Genomic DNA, 23,694 nt, shown 5'->3' with positions numbered 1-23,694 from the left:
CTGATGTAATAAATAAAAATGAAATAATAATAGGGTGAAGGTGTGTGTTTGTACCGATTGACAACTTACTTAACTTTTTCTTTGATAATCCGCAAAATGGGCCTCTTATAGAAACTGTTGATATTATAGATTAGAAAAAACCGTCATGCCTCATCCAGCAGTACCATTGACTGTGAAACACGGTCAAACGTATACTGGCCAGCTATGGTTCTCTGTTGACGAATTATTGATGTTCTGTCTGCATGAGTTTTACCCCGATAAGTAATCTGAATATGGTCATTGGTTTACATGGCATTATTACGTATATAATTAATGAGACTCGCATTGAACTTCTTACAAGTCTTTCTCATCAGAGAAATCTGTTTAGTCTATTACAAGGCAGAAGCATTCGGTGATGCCTTATCTTGCGTAACGAAATATTGACATTCAATTTCAAATTATCATAAACATCACTAGCAAATATATATTTAGGATAGTTTTAAACATATTTTACACACACTTAAACCAGTAATAATCGTCAGAAGATTTATAATCTGATCTATACTTGTTATTTTCTGTTACATTAATTACGAAATTTATATAAAAATGGCGCTGCTGCACCTCCCCGTCTGGATTGTGACTTTTCTTTTGATCACTTTGGATTTTCCTCAATCGCCTCCTAGGCTTCAAAATCGAGGTTCTTAGTATCATTGATGAGCACTAGAAGGACGAAACAGCTGTGTGATGCAGTTAACTTCATTGTTTGGCACTAATCTACCTAACTCTTAATTATCACAGGTGCTATTCACTTGTGTGTCTTTTTGTACAATGTTACAGGAGAGGAATGCTGGGGCTGCACAAGAGTAAAGGAATAGGCGATCTGGGCCCTATTAAATGGGAGCTGGCCCTTTGTGTCCTTCTAACATTCATCATCCTCTACTTCAGTCTCTGGAAAAGTGTGAAGAGTGCTGGAAAGGTTAGTCATGTCATAACAATTAAAATTATGGATAAAGTTATATTACATTTTAGTGATACACTCAAGTTTTCTTTCTAATTGTATATTTTGACGAGAAATTTCAGAAAATACATATTTACATGACGTTCGTTGTTCAATATTGGAATTTTTGGGCTATTGTACCGCCTCTTCCTGTTTGGACACTATAAGAGACCAATACCAATTTTTCTGGTTTAAGACTGTTAGTGGCGTATCTAAATTTTTTCTGGTTTTGGACACTGCTAGTGACCAATTTCAATGTTTCTGGGTTTGGGCACCGTTAGTGACCATTTTCAATTTTTTGGGGTTTGGACACCGTTTGTGACCAATTTCAATTTGTCTGTGTTTGGACACCGTTAGTGACCAATTTCAGGTTTTCTGGGTTTGGACACTGTTAGTGACCAATTTCAATTTTTCTAGGTTTGGACACCGTGAGTGACCAATTTCAATTTGTCTGTGTTTGGACACCGTTAATGACCAATTTCAGGTTTTCTGGGTTTGGACACTGTTAGTGACCAATTTCAGATTTTCTGGGTTTGGGACAACATTAGTGACCAATTTCAATTTTTCTGGTTTTGGACACTGTTAATGAATGACCTATTTCAATTTTTCTGGGTTTGGACACTGCTAGTGACCAATTCAAATTTTTCTGTGTTTGGACACCGTGAGTGACCAATTTCAGATTTTCTGGGTTTGGGACAACATTAGTGATCTATTTCAATTTTTCTGGGTTTGAACCCTGTAAGTGATCAATTTCAGTTTTTCTGGGTTTGAACACTGTTAGTGATCAATTTCACTTTTTCTGGTTTTGGACACCGTTAGTGACTAATTTCAATTTTTTCTGGTTTTGGACACCGTTTGTGACGTGTTTCAATTTGTCTGTGTTTGGACACCGTTAGTGACGTGTTTCAATTTTTCTCTGCTGCCTCCTTGGTTTCGACCTAGTAATCTATAAACATTATTGCCTATATACAGTTCTAGAAGGACGAAACATCTGTATGATGCAGTTTGTTTCGTTATTTAGTTGTATCGCGTCGAAATCTAAATTTTCTATTGAATTGTACCATTTACTTGGAGGATGTACAAAAGAACAGGTGTTTTAGCACCTTTCAATACAAATTTTGAATAATAAATAATACAGACAAATAACGAAGTTAACTGCATCACATCCATGCTCCCTCCTTGTAGGACCCGCCGGCGAGATGTTAAGTGCCTTAATGGTTGAAGCGAAGGAGATAAATGGGGAAAGCCAACACTAGCCGAAAGAATGCCAGAAATCAGATTGCGGGGTGTTTTTACCATAAAACTCAATAAATTTCACCACTGTCATAAATTTCACAATTTTCAATTTTGAATGATTTCAAAAGAATGTAAGGTACACATGTATACTCTGAACCATGCCAGGAAGATAGAAACAAGCAGCGGGTTAATTTCTGTAAATGCTGTTAGTTATCGATTTACAGTGTGTAGTTAACACCAACAGTGGGGCACCTGCCTTTAAATTGTAGAGCTCGCTGTGTGTGGAGACAACCATTATCAGCAAATACCTCTCTGTAGATGAATTTCGTCGAGTCTGTAGTTTAGAATGGCAAAAACTGGAAACACCTATTTTATTATCTTTTTTTTTTATTTTAATACATTTAAATTAATACCAAATGTGCACGTACAGGATCACTGAGTTGAAATTTGAAAACCAACTACTAACGACCTATGTTGTGACTGTACCGACAACACTAAGACTGTACCGACATCACTAAGATTTGATAACCAACTACTAACGCCATACTGTTGTGACTGTACCGACAACACTAAGATTTGATCATCGACTACTAACACCATATTTTTGTGACTGTACCGACATCACTAAGACTGTACCGACATCACTAAGATTTGATAACCAACTACTAACGCCATACTGTTGTGACTGTACCGACATCACTAAGACTATACCGACATCACTAAGACTGTACCGACATCACTAAGACTATACCGACATCACTAAGATTTGATAACCAACTACTTACGACCTACTGTTGTGACTGTACCGACATCACTAAGACTGTACCGACATCACTAAGATTTGATAACCAACTACTAATGACCTACTGTTGTGACTGTACCGACATCACTAAGACTGTACCGACATCACTAAGACTGTACTGACATCACTAAGATTTGATAACCAACTACTAACGACCTACTGTTGTGTCTGTACCGACATCACTAAGACTGTACCGACATCACTAAGATTGTACCGACATCACTAAGACTGTACCGACATCACTAAGATTTGATAACCAACTACTAACGACCTACTGCTGTGTCTGTACCGACATCACTAAGACTGACAGACGTCATTTAGATTTGATAACCAACTACTAACGCCATACTGTTGTGACTGTACCGACATCACTAAGACTGTACCGACATCACTAAGACTGTACCGACATCACTAAGATCTGATAACCAACATACTAACGATTTGATAACTACTAACGCCATACTGTTGTGACTGTACCGACATCACTAAGACTGTACCGACATCACTAAGATTGACATCAATTACTACTACGCCATACTGTTGTGACTGTACCGACATCACTAAGACTGTACCGACATCACTAAGATTTGATAACCAACTACTAACGACCTACTGTTGTGTCTGTACTGACATCACTAAGACTGTGCCGACATCACTAAGACTGTACTGACATCACTAAGATTTGATAACCAACTACTAACGACCTACTGTTGTGTCTGTACCGACATCACTAAGACTGTACCGACATCACTAAGATTTGATCATCAACTCAACGCCATACTGTTGTGAACGACATCCGACTGTAGATTTGATAACCACATCACTAAGACCTACTGTTGTGTCTGTACCGACATCACTAAGACTGTACCGACATCACTAAGATTTGATAACTAACGACCGACATCACTAAGACATCCGACATCACTAAGACCGACATCATCACTAAGACTGTACCGACATCACTAAGATTTGATAACCAACTACTAATGCCATACTGTTGTGATTGTACCGACATCACTAAGTCTGTACCGACATCACTAAGATTTGATAACCAACTACTAATGCCATACTGTTGTGATTGTACCGACATCACTAAGTCTGTACCGACATCACTAAGATTGTACCGACATCACTAAGACTGTACCGACATCACTAAGATTTGATAACCAACTGCTTACGCCATACTGTTGTGACTGTACCGACATCACTAAGACTGTACCGACATCACTAAGATTTGATAACCAACTACTAACGACCTACTGTTGTGACTGTACCGACATCACTGAGATTGTACCGACATCACTAAGACTGACAGACATCACTTAGATTTGATAACCAACTACTAACGCCATACTGTTGTGACTGTACCGACATCACTAAGACTGTACCGACATCACTAAGATTTGATAACCAACTACTAACGCCATACTGTTGTGACTGTACCGACATCACTAAGACTGTACCGACATCACTAAGATTTGATAACCAACTACTAACGCCATACTGTTGTGACTGTACCGACATCACTAAGACTGTACCGACATCACTAAGATTGTACCGACATCACTAAGACTGTACCGACATCACTAAGATTTGATAACCAACTACTAACGCCATACTGTTGTGACTGTACCGACATCACTAAGACTGTGACATCACTAAGATTTGATACCGACATCACTAAGACTGTTGTGTCTGTACCGACATCACTAAGACTGACAGACATCTCTTAGATTTGATAACCAACTACTAACGACCTACTGTTGTGACTGTACCGACATCACTGAGATTGTACCGACATCACTAAGACTGTACCGACATCACTAAGATTTGATAACCAACTACTAACGCCATACTGTTGTGACTGTACCGACATCACTAAGACTGTACCGACATCACTAAGATTTGATAACCAACTACTAACGACCTACTGTTGTGTCTGTACCGACATCACTAAGACTGACAGACATCACTAAGATTTGATAACAATTACTAACGTTGCGACCCGACATACTGTTGTGACATCACATCACTAAGATTAAGACTGTCACCGTACATCACTAAGATTTGATAACCAACTACTAACGCCATACTGTTGTGACTGTACCGACATCACTAAGACCCGACATCACTACTGTTGTGATTGATACCGACATCACTAAGACTGTACCGACATCACTAAGATTTGATAACCAACTACTAACGCCATATTGTTGTGACTGTACCGACATCACTAAGACTGTACATCGACATCACTAAGACGACATCACTAAGATTGTACCGACATCACTAAGACTAACGCCATACTGACACATCACTAAGATTTGATAACCAACTACTAACGCCATACTGTTGTGTACCGACATCACTAAGACTGTACCGACATCACTGACTCACTAAGATTTGATAACCAACTACTAACGTGTTGTGTCTGTACCGACATCACTAAGACTGTACCGACATCACTAAGACTGTACCGACATCACTAAGATTTGATAACCAACTACTAAAGACCTACTGTTGTGTCTATACCGACATCACTAAGACTGTACCGACATCACTAAGACTGACAGACATCACTAAGATTTGATAACCAACTACTAATGCCATACTGTTGTGACTCATACTGTTGTGACTGTACCGACATCACTAAGATTTGATAACCAACTACTGACGACCTACTGTTGTGTCTGTACCGACATCACTAAGACTGTACTGACATCACTAAGATTTGATAACCAACTACTAACGACCTACTGTTGTGTCTGTACCGACATCACTAAGACTGACAGACATCACTAAGATTTGATCATCAATTACTAACGCCATACTGTTGTGACTGTACCGACATCACTAAGACTGTACCGACATCACTAAGATTTGATAACCAACTACTAACGACCTACTGTTGTGTCTGTACCGACATCACTAAGACTGACATCACTAAGATTGATACCGACATCACTAACTGACTGATTGTGATAACCAACTGTAACGCCATACCGACATCACTAAGACTGTACCGACATCACTAAGATTTGATAACCAACTACTAACGCCATACTGTTGTGTCTGTACCGACATCACTAAGACTGTACCGACATCACTAAGATTTGATCATCAATTACTAACGCCATACTGTTGCGACTGTACCGACATCACTAAGACTGTACCGACATCACTAATATTGTACCGACATCACTAAGATCTGATCATCAATTACTAACGCCATACTGTTGCGACTGTACCGACATCACTAAGACTGTACCGACATCACTAAGATTTGATAACCAACTACTAAGACTGTACCGACATCACTAAGATTTGATAACCAACTACTAACGCCATACTGTTGTGACTGTACCGACATCACTAAGATTTGATAACCAACTACTGACGACCTACTGTTGTGTCTGTACCGACATCACTAAGACTGTACCGACATCACTAAGACTGTACTGACATCACTAAGACTGTACCATCACTAAGACATCACTAACGATACTGTTGTGACTGTTGACATCACTAAGACTGTACCGACATCACTAAGACTGAGCTGACATAACAAAGATCTGATCATCAATTACTAACGCCATACTGTTGCGACTGTACCGACATCACTAAGACTGTACCGACATCACTAAGATTTGATAACCAACTACTAACGCCATACTGTTTTGACTGTACCGACATCACTAAGATTTGATAACCAACTACTAACGACCTACTGTTGTGTCTGTACCGACATCACTAAGACTGACAGACATCACTAAGATTTGATCATCAATTACTAACGCCATACTGTTGCGACTGTACCGACATCACTAAGACTGTACCGACATCACTAAGACTGTACCGACATCACTAAGACTGTACCGACATCACTAAGATCTGATCATCAATTACTAACGCCATACTGTTGCGACTGTACCGACATCACTAAGACTGTACCGACATCACTAAGATTGTACCGACATCACTAAGACTGTACCGACATCACTAAGATTTGATAACCAACTACTAACGCCATACTGTTGTGACTGTACCGACATCACTAAGACTGTACCGACATCACTAAGATTTGATAACCAACAACTAATGACCTATTGTTGTGACTGTACCGACATCACTAAGACTGTACCGACATCACTAAGATTTGATAACCAACTACTAACGACCTACTGTTGTGTCTGTACTGACATCACTAAGACTGTGCCGACATCACTAAGACTGTACTGACATCACTAAGATTTGATAACCAACTACTAACGCCATACTGTTGTGACTGTACCGACATCACTAAGACTGTTCACTAAGATTTGACAATTACTAACTACTGTTGCGACTGACCGACATCACTAAGTGACTGTACCGACATGTACCGACATCACTAAGATTTGATAACAATACTAACGCCATACTGTTGTGACTGTACCGACATCACTAAGACTGTACCGACATCACTAAGACTGTACCGACATCACTAAGATTTGATAACCAACTACTAATGCCATACTGTTGTGACTGTACCGACATCACTAAGATTGTACCGACATCACTAAGACTGTACCGACATCACTAAGATTTGATAACCAACTACTAACGCCATACTGTTGTGACTGTACCGACATCACTAAGACTGTACCGACATCACTAAGACTGTACCGACATCACTAAGATTTGTTCACCCACTCCTGACGACCATACTGTTGTGACTGTACCGACATCACTAAGACTTGATACCAACATCACTAAGACGATAACCAACTAACTAACTGTACCATACTGTTGACATGACTGTACCGACCGACATCACTAAGATTTGATAACCAACTACTAACGACCTACTGTTGTGGCTGTACCGACATCACTGAGATTATACCGACATCACTAAGACTGACACATCACTAAGACTGTACCGACATCATCACTAAGATTTGATAACCACATACTAACACTAACTGTACCGACATCTGTTGATGATCTGTACCGACATCACTAAGACTGTACCGACATCACTAAGATTTGATAACCAACAACTAACGCCATACTGTTGTGACTGTACCGACATCACTAAGACTGTACCGACATCACTAAGATTTGATAACCAACTACTAACGCCATACTGTTGTGACTGTACCGACATCACTAAGACTGTACCGACATCACTAAGATTGTACGACATCACAACTTTGATAACCAACTAACGCCATACTGTTGTGACTGTACCGACATCACTAACACTGTACCGAGATCACTAAGATTGTACCGACATCACTAAGACTGTACCGACATCACTAAGATTTGATAACCAACTACTAACGACCTACTGTTGTGTCTGTACCGACATCACTAAGACTCTACCGACATCACTAAGACTGTACCGACATCACTAAGATTTGATAACCAACTACTAACGCCATACTGTTGCGACTGTACCGACATCACTAAGACTGTACTGACATCACTAAGATTTGATAACCAACTACTAACGACCTACTGTTGTGTCTGTACCGACATCACTAAGACTGTACCGACATCACTAAGATTTGATAACCAACTACTAACGCCATACTGTTGTGACTGTACCGACATCACTAAGACTGTACCGACATCACTAAGACTGTACCGACATCACTAAGATTTGATAACCAACTACTAACGCCATACTGTTGCGTCTACTGACATCACTAAGACTGTACCGACATCACTAAGATTGTACCCCCAACACCTAACGACCTACTGTTGTGACTGTACCGACATAACTAAGACTGTACCGACATCACTAAGACTGTACCGACATCACTAAGACTGTACCGACATCACTTAGATTTGATAACCAACTACTAATGCCATACTGTTGTGACTTTACCGACATCACTAAGACTGTACCGACATTACTAAGATTTGATAATCAACTACTAACGACCTACTGTTGTAACCGTACCGACATCACCAAGACTGTACCGACATCACTAAGATTTGATAACCAACTACTAACGCCATACTGTTGTGACTGTACCGACATCACTAAGACTGTACCGACATCACTAAGATTTGATAACCAAATACTAACGCCATACTGTGATGTACCGACATCACTAAGACTGTACCGACATCACTAAGACTGTACCGACATCACTAAGATGTACCGACATCACTAACCATCACTAAGATTTGATAACCAACTACTAACGACCTACTGTGTACCGACATCACTAAGACTGTACCGACATCACTAAGACTTCATAACCAACGACTAACGCCATAATGTTTTGACAAGACTGTACCGACATCACTAAGATTTGATAACCAACTACTAAAGACCTACTGTTGTGTCTGTACCGACATCACTAAGACTGTACCGACATCACTAAGATTTGATAACCAAATACTAACGACCTACTGTTGTGTCTGTACCGACATCACTAAGACTGTACCGACATCACTAAGATTGTACCGACATCACTAAGACTGTACCGACATCACTAAGATTTGATAACCAACTACTAACGCCATACTGTTGTGTCTGTACCGACATCACTAAGACTGACAGACATCACTTAGATTTGATAACCAACAACTAACGCCATACTGTTGTGACTGTACCGACATCACTAAGACTGTACCGACATCACTAAGATTTGATAACCAAATACTAACGACCTACTGTTGTGTCTGTACCGACATCACTAAGACTGTACCGACATCACTAAGATTTGATAACCAACTACTGACGACCTACTGTTGTGTCTGTACCGACATCACTAAGACTGTACCGACATCACTAAGACTGTACCGACATCACTAAGATTTGATAACCAACTACTAATGCCATACTGTTGTGACTGTACCGACATCACTAAGATTGTACCGACATCACTAAGTCTGTACCGACATCACTAAGATTTGATAACCAACTACTAACGACCTACTGTTGTGTCTGTATCGACATCACTAAGACTGTAATGACATCACTAAGATTTGATAACCATCTACTAACGACCTACTGTTGTGACTGTACCGACATAACTAAGACTGTACCGACATCACTAAGACTGTACCGACATCACTAAGACTGTAGATTTGATTTGATAACCAACTACTAACGCCATACTGTTGTGACTGTACCGACATCACTAAGACTGTACCGACATGACTAAGATTTGATAATCAACTACTAACGACCTACTGTTGTAACCGTACCGACATCACCAAGACTGTACGGTCATCACTAAGATTTGATAACCAACTACTAATGCCATACTGTTGCGACTGTACCGACATCACTAAGACTGTACCGACATCACTAAGATTTGATAACCAACTACTAACGACCTACTTTTGTGATTGTACCGACATCACTAAGACTGTACCGACATCACTAAGACTGTACTGACATCACTAAGACTGTACCGACATCACTAAGATTTGATAACCAACTACTAACGACCTACTGTTGTGACTGTACCGACATCACTAAGACTGTACCGACATCACTAAGACTGTACCGACAACACTAAGATTTGACATCCAACTACTAACGACCTATGGTTGTGTCTGTACCGACATCACTAAGACTGTACTGACATCACTAAGATTTGATCATCAATTACTAACGCCATACTGTTGCGACTGTACCGACATCACTAAGACTGTACCGACATCACTAAGAAAACTGTACCGACATCACTAAGATTGTACCGACATCACTAAGACTGTACTGACATCACTAAGATTTGATAACCAACTACTAACGACCTGCTGTTGTGACTGTACCGACATCACTAACACTGTACCGACAACACTTAGATTTGATAACCAACTACTAATGCCATACTGTTGTGACTGTACCGACATCACTAAGACTGTACCGACATCACTAAGACTGTACCGACATCACTAAGATTTGATAACCAACTACTAATGCCATACTGTTGCGACTGTACCGACATCACTAAGACTGTACCGACATCACTAAGACTGTACCGACATCATTAAGATTTGATAACCAACTACTAACGACCTACCGTTGTGACTGTACCGACATCACTAAGACTGTACCGACATCACTAAGACTGTACCGACATCACTAAGATTTGATAACCAACTACTAACGACCTACTGTTGTGACTGTACCGACATCACTAAGACTGTACCGACTGTACCGACATCACTAAGATTGTACCGACATCACTAAGACTGTACCGACATCACTAAGTTTTGATAACCAACTACTAACGCCATACTGTTGTGATTGTACCGACATCACTAAGACTGTACCGACATCACTAAGACTGTAGTGACATCACTAAGACTGTACCGACATCACTAAGATTTGATAACCAACTACTAACGACCTACGGTTGTGTCTCTACCGACATCACTAAGACTGTACTGACATCACTAAGATTTGATCATCAATTACTAACGCCATACTGTTGTGACTGTGTACCGACATCACTAAGACTGTACCAACATCACTAAGGTTGTTTACGAATCACTACACCTCTACACAAATACTTCAGAAAGGCCTGAAACATTCCTTCGTTTTTAAGATTTTACTTCACGCTGTAATATCTTGCCATTTACAACTAATCTTATTAGTAATAAACACCTAGGCATATGGTAAGATATCGTGTTTATACAGAATGCTGACATTATTTCCTCTGTGGTATTTATATATAACATTCAAATTATCAGTGATTGTATAATGACTTTACCCAGGTGACGGATCTGATGAGACTGTAATGATTCCTACTGTGTTATTTTATAAGATTGAACATAACGTCAGTGGTGAACAAATTCTATCGACAGGGTTTGAGTGTTTGTAGTATAATAATGATAGCAGTTATGTAATTTTCTGTGTTTAGATATTTTTCTTTTAGGTTTGTGTGTCGAAGCACTTAACAAATACGATCATGGATAATGTACCCAGCTTGATATCATGATATGCTCATCTTTATATAAACACGGCTAATTGTTACGGATGTCATTTAAACTCCGTGAGCTATACTTCTTTGTTTATATATAAACCATGCTTAATATTCTCAAGTATGAAAAAATATTGTTATATATGATTGCAAAATATCTGTATGGTAAGTATTTGATTTAACTTAATGAATCAGAAAATACGTGTTTGATGCTCGTTTCCGTTGTTGCATAACTTGTTGTCATTTGCGAAAGTGACATAACTTAATTGGTTTGACCAAGGTTTACATGGCAGGTGTCGTCGGTAAAGCATTAGACGCTTATGCTTCTGGAACACCTGGTTATATTCTATTGTACTATTTCTAGAGTCTCTTTGTAAATCTTCCTTTTGTTCATATTGTGCCTTAGTTTCATTCAATTTGAGTTTGGATTATGATTGTGTTTTGTATGAGTTTCCTGTAAATGCAACGTTGTTACCATGACAACAATACCTTTATATAAAGAACCGCTACGTGTTGATTCCACAGGTCGTGTGGTTTACAGCCACCATCCCCTACCTCATATTGACCATCCTCCTCATTCGGGGTTCTCTACTTCCGGGAGCTGGCGACGGTATTAAGTACTTTGTCACACCTAATGTCAGTCGCCTTGGCAACGTCCAGGTAAGAATAATGATCGATATTAATATGTTTAAATAATCAGTGGTACTTATTGATCTGGTAAAATAAACGATAAGATATATTGATATTGTGTAAGGTGTTTTAAATCATCATTACATTGTCTACTCGTCAATGCTCTCACATACCCTTCCATTGGTTGTAGAAAAGGTAATCATTCACAGAGAACATTATCAAAAAAATCTTCTTCCTTTATAATCATCAATCTGAAGTATTCCCACTTATTCCTCAATACACCGATAAACACACGATAATATTTAGTTAGATGGATTCACCTTTATTTGACATTGACAGACTTTTACAGTCAATGATTTTTAGATTACACAAAAAATACAATTCGATATCTAAACTATTTTGTTATTGGTAAATAATCACAGAGATTTTAAAATGAATTTGTTGAATGGAACACTTGATCGTATTCTTCAATCTTAATTTATTTTAAATTACCTTCTGATTTCTTTAGTGATATAACATTGTATATCAATGAAGTGGTTTTACTATAAACTAATTATATTTTATTTCAAGTCACAATCTTCAGTATTACATATGAAACTCTAAGATAAAATCTTGCATTTAATGTTTATTTAAGATTTTGTCTTTTTTACTGTCGGCAGTGTGTTTAATATATATATATTATCAGGTTCTACAAAGTCTATAGATATTTCTGTAAACAGAAACACGCTGTCAATGTTCCATGTAATTTTCACTGTGAACAGTGAGAAGAAAAACCTGTTTACAATTTACAAATACTGCTAAAACTTATACAACAACATCGCCATAACTTGGTGATAATGCCTCATTAGTTCTATTACTGTACTTTCAAACCTGACAGGACGTTTATATCGTGTATCTTGTATTACAGGTCTGGATTGATGCGGCCGTGCAGATTTTCTTTTCTATCGGTGCAGGTTTCGGGACTCACATAGCCTATGCCAGCTATAACAAATTCCACAACAACTGCTTCAGGTGCGTCTATAGAATCAATTGGATTTTTTCAGGTAGTTTTTTTCTTATAATCTTTTTGATACCTTTCGGTTAACCACAACTTCTATTTCCTTTCTAGTCAAAACTTTTAGAAATAGTGAATGATAGATTTAGCCCAGATAGACGCCATATCTTATCTGTTAAAGTTTAAAATGAAAACGTGTGCGGCACACTGCTGTGTGTAACTATCTGTTAGCCTGGCATCACTCATCGATGTTGGGCTATTTTCTTTCACCGCATTCTTCATCAACTCAATGTTACATCAAGGTCGTACAACTTCAAACAAAAGCGCAAACACATTTGCTTTCAGAAATATATTCAGGAAAATGATTCACATATGTTTATTATAATTGAAAGGATAAGAAACTATTCTCTATAGTTCCAGTAGCAGTGCTAAATGCAAATGCGCAAATTTACCCACAGCATTTCACGAAACCACATTTATACCAGGTGAAATGCAAGATTGTCACATAAAAAAATTGATACTTTGTTAGTTACAGTTGGTCTAACATATAAAGATACACTGGTACTATACATATAAACAGAAAATGCTAACGTGGACCGCAATGATTGATTCTAGAATTTCTAGTTTTACAACCTTACATGTATGTCACCAATATATTTCTGGATTGGGGACGATCAACAGGGCTGAATCCTGCTGTAGAGATTACCTCGTTACGTCTGGGGTGAACAGTTGAACCAGTATGTTCTCTTGGTTCCTTCGTGACTAAACCTGTTGTAGAAATTTCACTAGTGTTTTTTTCCAGATTCTCGTGTATTCTAACATTTGTTACTATGTATGCCTATATCTGTTGTAGAGATTGTCTCATTACGGCTGGGGTGAACAGTTTCACCAGCATATTTTCTGGATTCGTCGTGTTCACCTTCCTCGGTTACATGGCGGCGAGACAGAACAAAGACATTAATGACGTAGCACAGGACGGTATGTGGTATATACGTTATTCCCTAAAACGGCTTACATACTGTGTACAGAATACATAGTAACCAATAACGTTTCTTTATAGTTTCAAATCAGCTGTAAAATTGCTGTTTGACCAACTCTTATCGGTTATTCTAGTGAATACGGACACAGTTTTTTTTATATCGTAAATCCGAGATATCTTATTTCATGTTTTTGTATGCTTTGTTCTTATTTGAGAACCTGACATTATTTACTTAGGCTGACAAATGTTTACATGGCCGGTGGCATCAATGAAGCAGAAGACGCTTACTCTTCCGGAACTGTACTTATTCCCCATGTATTTTCCTATTTTGTTTTTGTTTTACTGAATCTTAGTTTGAATTGTGATTATATCGATATGTTGGTATTTTCTTGGTGATTTTCATTTATATTTGCCAATGTAGACACTTTTCTTTAGAAATAACATTTTGTTTCACGTCAACTTAACATTCAGTACTTTGCTATTGACAGGGCCAGGTTTGGTATTCATTGTCTACCCAGAGGCCATCGCAACGCTTCCAGGATCTACTGCATGGGCTATAATATTCTTCTTCATGCTGGTCACTCTTGGTATGGACAGTGCTGTAAGTGATTAAATGATAATGGCGATATTTATATACTTACGGGTCAAATACACTTTGGCTCAACTGCCACGTTTTATTTCATTCGAAGTGCGACAGGTTACAGAAATGGATGCACTAGATCCTGTTTTGAAATGTGGTAATATATATGAAAATCAATAGAATTTTTGGGAAGGGAATTTATGCTATTAGGTTTTCACATTTCATTCCATAACTTTTGATTTTTCTAAGTCGCCTTTTATATCTTTAGCATCACTGACGAATCCCAGGAAGACGAGACAGGTGTATAAAATTTATCGTTTTCTAAATTTGTATTGTATATTCTATACCATTTTTTTTAGCTTTTCGGTGGTTTGGAGTCACCCCTGACCGGCCTCGGTAACTTATTTGAAGTTGACATTTTAATGTATAGTTTGGTGGTTTGGAGTCACCCCTGACCGGCCTCGGTATCTTATTTGAAGTTGACATTTTAATGTATGGCCTCGGTATCTTATTTGAAGTTGACATTTTAATGTATAGTTTGGTGGTTTGGAGTCACCCCTGACCGGCCTCGGTAACTTATTTGAAGTTGACATTTTAATGTATAGTTTGGTGGTTTGGAGTCAACCCTAACCGGCCTCGGTAATCTATCTTTAGTTGACATTTTTATGTATAGTTTGGTGGTTTGGAGTCACCCCTGACCGGCCTCGGTAACTTATTTGAAGTTGACATTTTAATGTATAGTTTGGTGGTTGGGAGTCACCCCTGACAGGCCTCGGTATCTTATTTGAAGTCGACATTTTAATTTATATTTGAAGTTGACATTTTAATGTATAGTTTGGTGGTTTGGAGTCACCCCTGACCGGCCTCGGTAACTTATTTGAAGTTGACATTTTTATGTATAGTTTGGTGGTTTGGAGTCGCCCCTGACCGGCCTCGGTAATTTATCTTTAGTTGCCTTTTTAATGTATAGTTTGGTGGTTTGGAGTCACCCCTGACCGGCCTCGGTAACTTATTTGAAGTTGACATTTTAATGTATAGTTTGGTGGTTTGGAGTCACCCCTGACCGGCCTCGGTAACTTATTTGAAGTTGACATTTTAATGTATAGTTTGGTGGTTTGGAGTCACCCCTGACCGGCCTCGGTAACTTATTTGAAGTTGACATTTTAATGTATAGTTTGGTGGTTTGGAGTCACCCCTGACCGGCCTCGGTAATTTATCTTTAGTTGACATTTTAATGTATAGTTTGGTGGTTTGGAGTCACCCCTAACCGGCCTCGGTAACCAGTTTTAAGTTGACATTTTAATGTATAGTTTGGTTGTGTGAAGTCACCCCTGACCGGCCTCGGTAATTTATCTTTAGTTGACATTTTTATGTATAGTTTGGTGGTGTGAAGTCACCCCTGACCGGCCTCGGTAACTTATTTGAAGTTGACATTTTTATGTATAGTTTGGTGGTCTGGAGTCGCCCCTGACAGGCCTCGGCAACCAGTTTTATCGCTTGATCCGGTTCGGCTGGTCTCGTGAAATTCTCACCTTCATCATTGTGTGCACCGCCTTTTTCTTCTCACTACCCTGCACGACCAACGTAAGTATATTCAATTTCATTTCTCGTTATGATATTTATCAATATAAACTTAATTTGTTCAGATCGATACTCCATAGGACATAACCACGTGACATCATTATCAATCAAGTTTACTTTAAAGCTAACTTCTCCAAGTGTTAGAAATTCAAAATAAAATACAAAATAATTGTCTTCTTAATCTCTTTTATATATTAAATTTGAAACACATATTCCTAGTTAGAATAGGAACAGTAGCACATGTTTAAAGAATCAAGAAGAATTAAAACCTTATTGAATCACTAAGTGTTGAACATATATTGTTTATATTTACAGGGTGGCATGTATGTGTTTAAGATCCTGGATACATTCGCGGCTGGCACGTCTATACTGTTTGCTGTGTTATGTCAGGTGATAGCTGTAGCCTGGGTGTACGGTACGTTTACGTATTCAGGAGACTAGTTTTACTTCAGCGAGTACTCGTGATCCACATTTGTGTTGCTAATGGTCACATATTTAAAGTTATATTGATATCTAGAAGTGACTACATTAGAATATTATCTAATCACGGCCGGAATCTGGCGAAACGTTTAACATTTGTTACTATTGACAACTGCCTGACACCAAACCAAATTCAAATATGTAACTACAAATGCATGTTTTGCTGAATTGATGTAAAACTAAGTTTAAATGTACATTATCTACACAACTTATCTGTAATGTTACAGGCGTGGACCAGTTCTGTCGAGATGTGAAGCAGATGACCGGGTACACACCGGGAATGTACTGGAGAATCTGCTGGAAATTCCTCTGTCCAACATTCCTCTTAGTACGTACTAACATACCGTACAATATTCTATATCCTCTTAGTACGTACTAACATACCGTACAATATTCTATATCCTCTTAGTACGTACTAACATACCGTACAATATTCTATATCCTCTTAGTACGTACTAACATACCGTACAATATTCTATATCCTCTTAGTACGTACTAACATACCGTACAATATTCTATATCCAACATTCCTGTTTGTACGTACTAACATACCGTACAATATTCTGTATCCTCTTAGTACGTACTAACATACCGTACAATATTCTATATCCTCTTTGTACGTACTAACATACCGTACAATATTCTATATCCTCTTAGTACGTACTAACATACCGTACAATATTCTATATCCTCTTAGTACGTACTAACATACCGTACAATATTCTATATCCTCTTAGTACGTACTAACATACCGTACAATATTCTATATCCTCTTAGTACGTACTAACATACCGTACAATATTCTATGTCCTCTTAGTACGTACTAACATACCGTACAATATTCTATGTCCAACATTCCTGTTTGTACGTACTAACATACCGTACAATATTCTATGTCCAACATTCCTGTTTGTACGTACTAACATACCGTACAATATTCTATGTCCAACATTCCTGTTTGTACGTACTAACATACCGTACAATATTCTATGTCCAACATTCCTGTTTGTACGTACTAACATACCGTACAATATTCTATGTCCAACATTCCTGTTTGTACGTACTAACATACCGTACCATATTCTATGTCCAACATTCCTGTTTGTACGTACTAACATACCGTACCATATTCTATGTCCAACATTCCTGTTTGTACGTACTAACATACCGTACCATATTCTATGTCCAACATTCCTCTTAGTACGTACTAACATACCGTACAATATTCTATGTCCAACATCCTGTTTATACGTACAATATTCTATGTCCTCTTAGTACGTACTAACATACCGTACCATATTCTATGTCCAACATTCCTGTTTGTACGTACTAACATACCGTACAATATTCTATGTCCTCTTAGTACGTACTAACATACCGTACCATATTCTATGTCCAACATTCCTGTTTGTACGTACTAACATACCTCCTATCTTTCATTCCTCCTGGTCCATGACTACATACTTTGCATTCTCTCTTGTCTTTAATTCCTCCTGGTCCAAGACTGCATACTTTTCATCCTCTCCTGTCTTTCATTCTTACTGGTCCATGACTGCATACTTTTCATCCTCTCCTGTCTTTCATTCCTCCTGGTCCATGACTGCATACTTTTCATCCTCTCCTGTCTTTCATTCCTCCTGGTCCATGACTGCATACTTTTCATCCTCTCCTGTCTTTTATTCCTCTCATGACTGTCCAACCTCTCCTGTCTTTCATTCCTGCATACTGCATTCCTCTGGTCCACTGTCCATACTACTTTCATCCTCTCCTGTCTTTTCATTCCTCCTGGTCCATGACTGCATACTTTTCATCCTCTCCTGTCTTTCATTCCTCCTGGTCCATGACTGCATACTTTTCATCCTCTCCTGTCTTTCATTCCTCCTGGTCCATGACTGCATACTATTCATCCTCTCCTGTCTTTCATTCCTACTGGTTATGACTGCATACTTTTCATCCTCTCCTGTCTTTGATTCCTCCTGGTCCATGACTGCATACTTTTCATCCTCTCCTGTCTTTCATTCCTCCTGGTCCGTGACTGCATACTTTTCATCCTCTCCTGTCTTTCATTCCTCCTGGTCCACTCCTCTTCTGTCTTTCATTCCTCCTGGTCCGTAACTGCATACCCTCCATCCTCTCCTATCTTTCATTCCTCCTGGTCCATGACTGCCTGGTCCATGTCTTTCATTCCTGGTTCCATGACTGCATACTTTTCATCCTCTCCTGTCTTTCATTCCTCCTGGTCCATGACTGCATACTTTTCATCCTCTCCTGTCTTTCATTCCTCCTGGTCCATGACTGCATACTTTTCATCCTCTCCTGTCTTTCTCTCCTGTCTGTCTTTCATTCCTCCTGGTCCGTGACTGCATACTTTTCATCCTCTCCTGTCTTTCATTCCTCCTGGTCCATGACTGTATACTTTTCATTCTCTCCTGTCTTTCATTCCTCCTGGTCCATGACTGCATACTTTTCATCCTCTCTTGTCTTTCATTCCTCCTGGTCCATGACTGTATACTTTCCATCCTCTCCTGTCTTTCATTCCTCCTGGTCCATGACTGCATACTTTCCATCCCCTCCTGTCTTTCATTCCTCCTGGTTCGTGACTGCATAAATTCTAACCTCTCTTGTCTTTCATTCCTCCTGGTCCATGACTGCATACTTTTCATCCTCTCCTATCTTTTATTCCTACTGGTTCGCGACTGCATAAATTTGATCGTCTCTTGTCTTTCATTCCTCCTGGTCCATGACTGCATACTTTCCATCCTCTCCTGTCTTTCATTCCTCCTGGTCCATGACTGCATAATTTTCATCCTCTCCTGTCTTTTATTCCTCCTGGTCCATGACTGCATACTTTTCATCCTCTCCTGTCTTTCATTCCTCCTGGTCCATGACTGCATACTTTTCATCCTCTCCTGTCTTTCATTCCTCCTGGTCCATGACTGCATACTTTTCATCCTCTCCTGTCTTTCATTCCTCCTGGTCCATGACTGCATACTTTTCATCCTCTCCTGTCTTTCATTCCTCCTGGTCCATGACTGCATACTTTTCATTTCTCATTCCTCTCCTGTCTTTTCATTCTCTCTTTCTTCCTCCTGGTCCATGACTGCATACTTTTCATCCTCTCCTGTCTTTCATTCCTCCTGGTCCATGACTGCATACTTTTCATCCTCTCCTGTCTTTCATTCCTACTGGTCCATGACTGCATACTTTTCATCCTCTCCTGTCTTTCATTCCTCCTGGTCCATGACTGTATACTTTTCATCCTCTCCTGTCTTTCATTCCTCCTGGTCCATGACTGCATACTTTTCATCCTCTCCTGTCTTTCATTCCTCCTGGTTCGCGACTGCATAAATTTTATCGTCTTTTGTCTTTCATTCATACTGGTCCATGACTGCATACTTTTCATCCTCTTCTGTCTTTCATTCCTCCTGGTCCATGACTGCATACTTTTCATCCTCTCCTGTCTTTCATTCCTCCTGGTCCATGACTGCATACTTTTCATCCTCTCCTGTCTTTCATTCCTCCTGGTCCATGACTGCATACTTTTCATCCTCTCCTGTCTTTCATTCCTCCTGGTCCATGACTGCATACTTTTCATCCTCTTTCTCTGTCTTTCATTCCTCCTGGTCCATGACTGCATACTTTTCATCCTCTCCTGTCTTTCATTCCTCCTGGTCCATGACTGCATACTTTTCATCCTCTCCTGTCTTTCATTCCTCCTGGTCCATGACTGCATACTTTTCATCCTCTCCTGTCTTTCATTCCTCCTGGTCCATGACTGCATACTTTTCATCCTCTCCTGTCTTTCATTCCTCCTGGTCCATGACTGTATACTTTTCATCCTTTCCTGTCTTTCATTCCTCCTGGTCCATGACTGCATACTTTTCATCCTCTCCTGTCTTTCATTCCTCCTGGTCCATGACTGCATACTTTTCATCCTCTCCTGTCTTTCATTCCTCCTGGTCCATGACTGCATACTTTTCATCCTTGTCTTTCATTCCTCCTGGTCCATGACTCTTTGATCCTCTCCTCTGTATACTTTTCATCCTCTCCTGTCTTTCATTCCTCCTGGTCCATGACTGCATACTTTTCATCCTCTCCTGTCTTTCATTCCTCCTGGTCCATGACTGTATACTTTTCATCCTCTCCTGTCTTTCATTCCTCCTGGTCCATGACTGCATACTTTTCATCCTCTCCTGTCTTTCATTCCTCCTCCTGGTCCATGACTGTATACTTTTCATCCTCTCCTGTCTTTCATTCCTCCTGGTCCATGACTGTATACTTTTCATCCTCTCCTGTCTTTCATTCTTCCTATGGATGGTTCCTCCTGAATTCTCATTTTGTCCATCCCCTGACTGCTATGTGCCTACTATTTTCATCCTCTCCTCCTTGTGATATGTAACTTTTCACACTTGTCGCTATATCAGATCCTTGTGATATGTAACTTTTCACACTTGTCGCTATATCAGATCCTTGTGATATGTAACTTTTCACACTTGTCGCTATTTCAGATCCTTGTGATATCTAGCTTTTTACATTACCGCCCGCTGATATACAAAGGCGGCGGCGGGGTGTACAGATACCCAGCCTACGCCAACTCGATAGGATGGAGTGTCGCCTTCTCGACGATGGCGCTGATACCGCTCTACGCCATCTACAAGCTCAGCACGACTGAGGGGTCGTTCAAGCGTGTAAGTAGGTCATAACGATAACTAACATTGTATATGGTTAAAAAAACAGCACTGAAATGCCAACATGTGATCATAAGCCAAACTCAAATTCAATAAAGCTTAGGCAAAATCCGAACAAAAGACAGATTTACACGGAAACTCTTGATTAAGCACAAGAATAAATAGGACCAGGTGTTCTGGAATAGTAAGCGTCTACTGCTTCATCGACGACACCGGCCATGTAAACCTTGGTCAATCCAAGAAGGTAATGTCACGTTCTCAAATGATAACAGGGTATACAACAACGGAACAAACAGGCAAATTAAATTAAGTGGATGCGATTCGGCGTTTAATTCAGAAAAAAAAGATTCTCATTGTAATTTAGAATAAATCTTACAACCAGAAATCAGGTTATTAAAAAAAAAAGAAAAAGAAAATCGGCTTGAAATCAAAGTCACATTCCAAGATGAGTAGCATGATGACGAAACCATTAAAAGCAGGAAGACAGTGTTCTGAAAGTCTAAGCTGTCTAAGCAATGGTGACGACCATCCTACGTTCTCATTGTTACATTCAAATTGCACCTACACAAACCTGCGTTATATCCTTATCTAGACTCTGACTTTTCTTCCGATCACTTTTGATTTTGATTTTCATCAATCACCTTTTAGGCTTCAATGTTTAGGCCCTTAACATGCATCCCTGACGAAACATCTGTATGATTCAGTTGGATTTATTGTTTGGTTCTACTGTATCAAACTAAATTTGTATTAAAAGGTGTTATTCACTTGTCGTTAGTACAATACTGAAGGCAGATAACATGCTTTCTAAGGACATCACATCAACATTTTCAAAGGAAACCAGCGATGTGGAGTTAGATGTTTTCGATGCTCGTGATTTAGTTGTTTTCTATCAGGAACACCTATTGGTATATTCTTTGTACCCTTTTGTTAAGATTTCAATTTAATACTTTGCCCTCGTTCCATTGATTTGAATTCCAAGTAAGATTTTGTTTAAATGTCCGTGTTTCTTATCCCTGATTTATATAACGACTCTGAATAACATTTTTAATTGTTCTACTCGACTTTTCGATAAACTTTTATTGAAAACAAAAGTAACTAGATTCCGATTTTTGACTAGTCTATTTCCATGGATGTAGGGATATCTCACTTAATACATCCAGCAATGAGATAGAGATACGATTTTCATCCCGTATCTTCCCTCCATATGTACTTTCAGAGGTTGGCACTTTGTATATCTCCGACAAGAGAGCACGCCCTCATACAGAGAACAGGCGTTGTTCGGCGTTTCAAGGTAATGTCCAAAAGGTCATATAGTTTGTTGGTGTGAATATGTCATATCAGTTGTAGCTAATTATCCATTTTACAAATATGAAAAAGACATAATGTTTACAAATCGTCATTTTGAAGTTTTACTGTAAGTAATATAATATTTATAGAAGACTATACAGTAATAATGAAAGATATTTTCATGGTCCATTATTTACTTTTTACATTATTGTATACACGCGCTGGAAATAAATCAATGTAAATAGTGATGAAAGGTTTTTGTTTTCAGAAAGAGCACTGGATTTCCATCTAAGACGCGTTATCAGACATATCGCTACTCAAGTACTATAACAATTTTCAACGTAGCCGATTAACTAGTTGTGTTTACAAAGTGAAGATACTGTGGGACAAGTCTCGTAATGGAAATCGTTGCCCTGAACATGTTTACGTTGTGAGGAAATCGTTCCCCCTGAACATGTTTACGTTGTGAGGAAATCGTTCCCCTGAACATGTTTACGTTGTGAGGAAATCGTTCCCCCTGAATATGTT

The 23,694-nt window shown here is 39.0% G+C and overlaps 1 protein-coding gene across 1 annotated transcript in view; it reads left to right on the top strand.

Annotated features, from left to right (window-relative positions):
• Positions 1-23,458, top strand: part of LOC132557826 (sodium-dependent noradrenaline transporter-like) — a 73,498-nt gene extending 50,040 nt beyond the window's left edge. The window contains exons 5-15 of the mRNA XM_060222352.1: positions 817-955; positions 12,473-12,607; positions 13,485-13,588; positions 14,425-14,549; positions 15,039-15,151; positions 16,577-16,714; positions 17,027-17,126; positions 17,419-17,519; positions 21,700-21,879; positions 23,096-23,170; positions 23,435-23,458. Of these exons, the coding sequence (XP_060078335.1) occupies positions 817-955; positions 12,473-12,607; positions 13,485-13,588; positions 14,425-14,549; positions 15,039-15,151; positions 16,577-16,714; positions 17,027-17,126; positions 17,419-17,519; positions 21,700-21,879; positions 23,096-23,170; positions 23,435-23,458 (1,234 nt within the window). The remainder of the gene's footprint in view (positions 1-816; positions 956-12,472; positions 12,608-13,484; positions 13,589-14,424; positions 14,550-15,038; positions 15,152-16,576; positions 16,715-17,026; positions 17,127-17,418; positions 17,520-21,699; positions 21,880-23,095; positions 23,171-23,434) is intronic.
• Positions 23,459-23,694: the final 236 nt, after the last annotated feature.

The sequence above is a fragment of the Ylistrum balloti genome, unplaced genomic scaffold (assembly GCF_031769215.1).
Source record: "Ylistrum balloti isolate Yb309-2 unplaced genomic scaffold, AGI_CSIRO_Ybal_v1 Utg370728, whole genome shotgun sequence".
Classification (NCBI taxonomy): domain Eukaryota; kingdom Metazoa; phylum Mollusca; class Bivalvia; order Pectinida; family Pectinidae; genus Ylistrum; species Ylistrum balloti.
This window is presented reverse-complemented; position numbering and strand designations above follow the sequence as displayed.